This window comes from Carcharodon carcharias, chromosome 1 (genome assembly GCF_017639515.1).
Source record: "Carcharodon carcharias isolate sCarCar2 chromosome 1, sCarCar2.pri, whole genome shotgun sequence".
NCBI classification, from domain to species: Eukaryota; Metazoa; Chordata; class Chondrichthyes; order Lamniformes; family Lamnidae; genus Carcharodon; species Carcharodon carcharias.
In genome coordinates, this window is record NC_054467.1 from 214809254 (window position 1) to 214818133 (window position 8880).

General features: G+C 37.7%; 1 protein-coding gene across 1 annotated transcript in view; it reads left to right on the plus strand.

Annotated features, from left to right (window-relative positions):
• fech (ferrochelatase) overlaps positions 1-8330 on the plus strand; it is a 44264-nt gene extending 35934 nt beyond the window's left edge. Inside the window, exon 11 of the mRNA XM_041197292.1 lies at positions 2524-8330. Within this exon, the coding sequence (XP_041053226.1) occupies positions 2524-2658 (135 nt within the window). The 3' untranslated portion in view covers positions 2659-8330. The remainder of the gene's footprint in view (positions 1-2523) is intronic.
• The last annotated feature ends 550 nt before the right edge of the window (positions 8331-8880 follow it).

Here is an 8880-nt window from a genome sequence, read left to right on the forward strand (position 1 = left end):
ATGCAGTTTTCATGCGCATTTTCACATCACATTATTGAATAAAGGCCTAATTGACAGTCAATAAATTGGCTTTAATAAAAGACTGGTGTCAATTTATAATCAATTCAGTTCAGTTTCCCTGATATATGTACAACTATATTTTGTTAAAGAAATTAATTATCTGTAATCTTAAATTACAAAATAAGCACAAGTAACTTTGTAGTATGTGCATGTGCGCATATAACACCTTGTCTACGATAGTGCATTAAAGAAAAGAAAGACTTGCATTTGTTCACAATCACCAGACGTCTCAAAGCACTTTACAGCCAATATAGTCACTGTTGTAATGTTAGAAATGTAGCAACTAATTTGTGCACATCAAACTCCCACAAACAGCAATGTAATAATGATAGTGATGTTGACTGAGGAATAAATATTGACCAGGATACTGTGGATAATTCCACTGCTCTTCTTTGAAATTGTGCCGGGGATTTTTTATATCTACCCGAGCAGGAAAATAGGACCTGAGTTTAACATCTCATCAAAAGATGGCACCTCCATCAGTGCAGCACTCCCTTAGTACTTCACTGGAGTGTCCATCATGATGTATGCCTAAGCCATACAGTGATACTTGAACCTAGAATCTTATGACTTGGGAGCAAGAGTGCTACCAACTGAACCACAGCTGACATGTTAACGAATTTGAGATTTTGTTGGACGTTATCTCACACTGTGTACAAAAGCTGTAATGTAAAATAGCATTTTCATTCTCCACTGAAATGTAGAAGTAAAATGGAAATAGAGTGTATGGAATCTAGGGAACTACATCATTAATATATTGCAGTAGCTTTGAAATGGGTAAATTATGTGCTGTATGTTACTTATATCTCGAGCTTCTTTTAGTTAGTGTGGAGGGGGTCACAATAAGATCGAGGTGAGAAAAATAATTGAAATTAAGCAATCAGAGATCCAATAGAAATTGTTAGTCTTCCATATGCAGAATAGCTTTTGAAGAAATTAGACAATGCAGACTTTGCACTATTCTTATTTCATGGCCTCTGCTGAAGCCATATTAGGAGTTTGTTCCACAAATATCATCAGCTAAATTGGTATCTGTCATTTATAAAGCTGATTAGCGAGTATTAGGTGACTTACTCATACAGTGCCACAGCTGTGCTCAGTCATCTCACTGGGCAATTGTTTTTCAGTGCAGTTTTTGGCATCCTACAATACAACAGCGACTGTTCTTCAAAAGTACTTCATTGGCTATAATGTGCTTTGCAGCATTGAGGTAGTGAAAGTATATTGTAAATTCAAGCAGTTTTGTTCTTTCCAGCAGAGGCGTGGCTGTCAATGAAAAACATTTTCCCTTTTGTTGGTTCAGGGATTTTTTTTTTAATTCATTCATGGGATGTGGGATTCACTGGCTGGGCCAGCATTTATTGCCCATCCCTAGTTGCCCTTGAGAGGGTAATGGTGAGCTGCCTTCTTGAATCGTTGCAGTCCACGGGTACACCCACAGTGCTGTTAGCAAGGGAGTTCCAGGATTTTGACCTAGCGACAGTGAAGGAATAGAGGTATATTTCCAAGTCAGGATGGTGAGTGACTTGGAGGGGAACTTCCAGATGGTGATTTTCCCATCTATCTGCTGCCCTGGCCCTTCTAGATGGCAGTGGTCATGGGTTTGGAAGGTGCTGTCTAAGGAGCCTTGGTGAATTCCTGCAGTGCATCTGCTGCTGCTGTGCGTCAGTGGTGTTAAACAGAGATCATGGAGTCATGAGATCAGTTGAAGCATCTCAGCTACCGCATTGCCTAAGATTAACTTAACCAGCCAAGAGCAGTATCAGGCTGGAGATCTTCTGGGTCAATATGGCTCTGTATCACAGCTACACTTTTTGTATAAAGGCTTAGATGTAGTTACTTAGCAACTCATTATAGTTCTATCTCACTCAACTCAAAGATCACAAGTTCAAATTTCATCATGGCAGGTTGGTGAAATTGAATGTAATAGATTTGGAAATTTGTGAGATGGTAGCAGAAAAATTACAATGAAAGCTCCCAGATTGCCATGAAAGCCCAGTCAATTTGTTAATACACATTAATAAAGGAGCCTACCACTTCCACAGTACAAGCAACTCTGGTCTGACATTGTGGTCGCCTCCAAATGTCCTCTGGATTTTAAATCAGTGTTGTAAACAAAATTCAGCAATGAAGAAAAAAATTGTGTGGATCTATGACATCATATTAAGACAATAGTGGGGTTGGATTAGCCCAGTTGACCCTCTTGGGTCCTTTCCCTTGGGGTCCGGTGTCCTGTTTGGGAGAGATGTCCCACAAACTAACAAAGTGTGACACTATAGCCGTGCTAAATGGGACAGACTATTTAGCAGCCTAAAACTGGGATCATCAGTAGAATTGTGTACCACCACCACCATTCATGACCTGACACATACCTTACTTGGTAGTACTTATTGACTGATACTGATGGCTGTCTAAGTAAAAGTATTTGTTTGTCCTAATGAATTACCATTTCTTATTTTCTAGGCTCTGGCAGATTTGGTAAATACTCATTTAAAATCAGCTGAAACGTCTTCCAAGCAACTGAGTTTACGTTGTCCACTTTGTGTTAATCCAATATGTGGAGAAACCAAGGCATTTTTTGCTAAACAGAGTCTCTGAAATGGTACTTGTCCTGAAATCTGCCCTTCAGAAGATGGTTGATCGAATGGTCATCTTGGTTGTTTGTTTTCTGCTGTGAAATAGCGTCTATGTTGAATTTAAATCTCAATCTAAAGATTGTCTTCACTTCTGAAGCTGCACCTTTCATTGCAGTAATAACAGATTTTTGAAGAGATTATGAATAAAACGGCCTGCATTCTCAAAGCATTGTGCATGGATAAAGAAGTTTAATTTCCACCAGTTCCTTAGCATATTTTTCTTATTTGGCTCTTCACTTTTTAAGGAGGGCTAAAGACTTAAATCTTTGAATGTGATTCATATATACTTTGGTAGACGTTATCTTGTGTTGTTTGCTCTTCAAGGCAAAGATGACCACGTTCACCATTCAGGTGTTTTGTAGGGTTCTGGTGGGTATGTATGTGGCTGCTTAGGCTAATCTGTGCCAATAAGGTTCTGCTGCAGATAAGACAAGATATGGCAGGTGATTGAGTTTTGGACAAGTTGCTGGCTTGGGATTGCTTCTTGTGTTTTCTCTCTGCCTTTGAAATGCACTTACTATCAAAGGAGGCCATGCATTTTGCATTTAGTTGCCCCAGGTCCAGCGATCCTTTTGATATCGACTTCAAGCTTTTCTCAAAGCTTGAAGTCGATATCAAAATCCTAAATGAATATTTCAGAGTGTCCTTGTAGCATTTTCTTCAACCACCATGACAGCACACGCCAGACTCGAGTACTCTAGAAGATCCGGTTTGGTAAGCAAGTGACAGGCATTCTGGCTACATGACCAGCCCAGCTCAGTTGTGACTGTCAGTGGGGTGTGGATGCTAGGTGTGCCAGCTTGGGTGAGCACCTTAACAGTCATAACAGCCAACAGTGGAGGAGAGAGAGAGATCAAAACACATTTTAAAGCTTAAGATCATTTTAAAAGCAGCCAGATATATGAAACACATGGAAACTTATTTACCATGTTTAAGTCTCTGGATCAAGCTGCTGAGAAACCTACTTGTAAAATGACTGTTTACCTAATAGTGTGCACACACTTTCCCTATGGTACAAGGTTCAGAGAGATTAATTGTGGGTTGGTAAAGCCAAGCCTTGGGGACCTCCAACAGACAACAGAGTATTACTAGGAATTTACCAGCTGTACTTGCAGCCTGCCAGTTTTGAGCTTCCTGCCGCTTGTCCAGTTGGGATCAACCTAATTCATCCAATCTCTCTCTTCCTTTACCTTTTATAGATTTCATGAAAATTCCTTTCCAGGAAATGGCAAGTTTTAATGTCTATACATGCAGATTATTTTTCTGTAATTGATCATCCATTGTGGGTAGTCTGTTCTCACTACAATGTGTGCTGTATGTCATTTTGCTTGCACAGAAACAAAATGAGAAACATCCCATGTGTGTGTTATATGAAATGGTGAGAGGAGCAAAATGGATGCCTTCATTGGCCTTGCACCTTGGCCTATATCCTGTGAAATTCATCCCTTTTTTATGTTATGGATAGATCCTTATGTTTATGAAACAGTGCCTCATGTTGCTATGAAACGTAAAGGGAAGAAATAAAATGCTGTATAGTACGATAAAATGGATGGTAGAGCTGAGACTGCGGTACGAATTAGGATAAATTAGGAAATATACTTCCATGTTGTGGACATACTTCATTAAGGTTTCACCTCTTAGACTAACTCAGTAGAAAAAGAAATGCATCATTAAACGTTAAAGAATTTGTGTATTGTCTCCTGTTTAAATTCAAATATACAATAAGCTGGACTAGTTTAACTCTTCCTTTTAAACTTGTTTTCCTAACCCATGTGTTTTACGTTATTTCTAACTATCAACTTACACTGATCTGGGAAGTAGTTTTATTTGCCCATCAGTTAGCAGATGGGATTGATTGGTAGCAATAAGTTACCCTGTGATAGCATTTCTCTCCTATTGGCTTTGCTTAAAGGCTAATGAGAAGCTACAAAGGTAAGCTGGAATGTCAAGTTGTCCCTGATTTACCATTCCATGGTTGTATGTGTTGAGATTGAGCAAGTGACTATTGGATTTGGCATTTAAGACTATTATTTCTTTCCCTTAATTTTAAGCAAAGTTAATCATGGAATTCTAAAGCACAGGCAGAAGCCATTTTGCCTGTCATGCCTGTGCTGGTTCTCTGAAAGCTATCCAATTAGTCCCACTCTCTCTCTCTCTCTCTCTCTCTCTCTCTCTATTTTTCTCCTCCCCCCCCCCCCCCAAGCCTCCTCTGACAAAATCTTTCACTTTTCCAGTCCCCTTTTGAAAACTTACTGTTCAATCTACTTCCACCCATTTTTTAGTCTGAATTCCAGATCATAACTCGCTGTGAATTTTGAAAAACTCTCCTCTGCCCCTTTTTCTGCCTTAAATCCATTTCCTCTGGAGCTCCTGCGGGGAAATGGTTTCTTCATGTTTACTCTATCAAAACCCTTCCTGATTTTGAACAACTCTATTGAATCTCCCCCTAACCTTCTCCATTCCATGGAAAACAATCCCAGTCCTCTAGTCTCTCCACATGAATGGAGTTTCGTATTCCTGGTACCATTATAGGAAATTTATGCACCCTCTCCAAAGCCTTGACAGCCTACCTAAAATATGGTGTCCAGAACTGGACACAGTACTCCAGCTGAGGCCTAACCAATGATTTATAAAAGTTTAGCATAGCATCCTTGCTCTATATCTCTATTTACAAAGACTAGAGTGCTTTAGTAGCTTTATTAAATTGTTCTGCCATCTTTTAAAGATTTATGTATGTAATTCTCCAGGTCTCTATTCCTAGACTACCTCGCAAACCACATTCATTAGTTTATATTGTCTATCCTTTAATCTTTCTTCCAATATTGAATCACTCCATAGTTCCAAAAAATTTCATTTGTCATGCAACATTCCTTCTAATTTTTCTTTTGTTGTTCACGGTCAATTCATAAGTGTGCAAGCATAAGGCCTTTAAATTTTTTTCTTTGTGTCCTTGTGCACACAGTAGCTTAAAGGCCTGACTTGTACTAATTCTGGGCGGGAATTCCGAGTTGCTGCATTCCTTACAGTGAATTTTGCTCCCAGCTATTTTCGCATTTCACCAATCTATCCAGGACCTCTTGATGTCTGTTACTACCCTTATGATTGTTTACTACATTTACAAGTTTTGTATCATCTGCAAACTTTGAACTTATGCCTTCTATACCCAAGTTCAGGTCATACTACATATCGAAAAGAGCAGTCATCCCAATACTGACTTCTGGGGGTTTCATGACCCTTCAGCCTGAACAGCAACCATTCATCACTACTTTCTGTTTCTTAGCCAGTTTCACATTTGCATTGCCACTTTAATCCCTTGGGCTTCATTTTTGTTTGTGAATCTATTATGTAGCACCTATTCAAACAACTTTTGGAAGTTCATATACATAACATCAACCATATTGCCCTCATTAAACCACTCCATTACTTCATAGAGTTCAGTATGTTGCAAATAATTCTTAATTTGCTCATTTTATTCAGTTCCATTAAATTATCCTATGGCAGCATTAAGTGCAATTTCTGATTTCAAAAGAAATAGAGCAAAGAAAATTAATCCTAATTTTCTAAAGCAAATGTCAGGGTTTTTTGTTCATCCATCATTCTTCCATTTAGTTTTTTGGGGGGAAGAGGGGTTTCCTTAAGCAAAAGTTTGTGTTGATGCATTTTCTTTAGTCAAAGGTAATAACAATCATTCTTGGCACCTAATTGTTTGTATTTTTTTGAAAAGAGGTGAGGATCTGTTCAAGTTATAAATTATATTTCAGTTGAAAAGAGGGATGTTTGATGTTCTGCATTGAATGAATGATGTTGATGCAATTTCCTGCTAATTGATGCTCCTGTAATGTAACAGGTCTACTCAAAAGATCTTTTCTGCTTCTGCAGAATCTGAACTAAATTATTTTAAATAATTTACAAAGTGCAATTTATAGGTTATTTTCACTTACTGGTGTGGACTGAAAAACACTTTGGCTTTATTTCAGCGTTTAGAAAAAACACTAGTTCAGATGTGGAAAGAAAATACATGAACTGACTTGAACTCTGGAAAAATGTAATAGTGAACTTAAGCAAAAGCATTGTAACTCTTTTAGTAACCTGTTTTCTAATGCTGGAAAAAATATATTTTGTCAAAGCTTCTCATGCACTCACCAGCACAATTGCAAGAATACATTTTAAAGGAAAGCAACAACTTTCTTTGCAGACAGAAAGAACATGTTTAGCTGAAACAGGTATAATGTGTATACAAAATATGTGACAGCCATTCAATGGTCATTCCTCAGAGCAATGCCATGACCAATCAGAGTCAAGCTGCCTGGTTTAAATTTCAAACAATGCTTGGCAGTTAACTGTCAGTCACCATCAACTGGTTCATTCTCCATGGCAATGCCTCTACCAGAGTCTACTTACCAACCAATCAGCACACACTTCTCATACAATATAAATTTGTTGTTTTCCCTTACACTGCATTCTTGCGAATTGCCCTGATGAGTACAAGATGAAAAGCTTCGACAAAATGCCTTTTCTTCAGCAATACTCAAGTTCTGTACTACCAAATGGCAACCTGTTTTGTATGAATTAATATTGTGTTCTGATACAGCTGTTAATTATGGAACCCATGAAGGCTGTTTGAGCAGAAAAAGTCTTGTTCTGTAGTTGAGTTCTTGTGCTTCTATATAATTTTTTTGGTGGAACATTGAACTTTTCCTCACTGGCACTCCTCCCCTCAAAACCCAGCTCCCTCCACTCTGCTAATTTTGCCTATTGTTCCAGTTCTGAATTATGCAATGCACAGTTTAAAAATGTTCACCATTGCTTTTATTTATTAACAAACCATTGTGAAAAGTAACTTAGTAATATAACAGGTAACATTTGATCCACTTTGCCATTATAGATTGAATACATTATAAATCAGGAATACCCTTAGTCTTGTATCATTGAGCACTAATTAACATGCTCAGATAACACTGAAAAAGAAACACCAGGCCAGACTTTACAGTGGTAAGGGAAGCAGTATATTAAAAAAAATAAAATCTTATAAACCTTAGCAATTTATCAGTTGCCAGATGATGATCAAGTTGGTCTGGGTGATCAAATGGTATTCCAAGGCTATTATTGCCTTTCAGCCCTTCATATTGAATAAATACCTTGTATTCACTTAGATATTTCCATGATTATCCTTTATATGGCAGTTATTGGACCATAAGTGCTGTATACTCTTTAAAATAGCTATATAGAAATAATGGCTGATATCAAAGTTCTTGTGCTGTGTTGCCAGAGATGATTCATGACCTCAGCATACACATTTGTTATTAACTTCCTTAAATTTCTGTTATATCTCTTTTGCTGAGAGTGATCACTTATGTGAAGTTTGAAAATTGGAAGGGGAAAAAAATGGAGAAAAGGTGTTAACCATCGTTTAAGCATGAAGAGATGAAAACAAATCATTGTAATAAATAAATAAATGTTTTATATCAAGCCCTTGTTTTTAATGAAAATGGCGTGCTTACCAAAAGCATACAAATACGTTGAATTATGTAAAGCTGTAAGTAATCACCATTCTTTTGAATTTTGTGTGATAGAGCTTGTGGGGAAAGAATGTAAACGATCTACTAAATAAAAGATACTTGTACTTTGCTAGAACAATGCAGAGAAGCATTATTGGTGGTTCACCAGTGCATGTTTGTGATACATAGGTACATATGAATTAGGAGTTATGTACTTAATGGAAAAGGTTCAAATAATCCTAAAAATGAGGTTGAATTATGAGCTTGCTTATGTTTGTAGCACTGTTACTTCTCAGTCAGCGCTGAGAGTTCAAGTCATGTTACAGGACAATAGTACAAAATTTAGGCTGACACAAGTGCATTAATGAAGGGGTGTTATGCCTTTCAAATTTGGCATTAAACTAAAGCTTCTACCCTAAATGGATATAAAAAAAAATACCAGGGCAGTATTTGAAGAAGAGCAGGATAGTTCTCAAGGGTTTTCTGGCTGATATTTATCCAGGACACATTACAGTGTATCACCAAGGCTGCTTGAACAGCACCTAAGTACAAAAGTAGCAACGTTGTGGGACCACAAATGTTTCTAGATCACATATCTTCATTTAGACATTTAGCAAGGTTTCTTCATTGTCACTGGGCCAAGCTCCTGGGATTCTCTACCTATTACCATTCTGACCATAAGACAT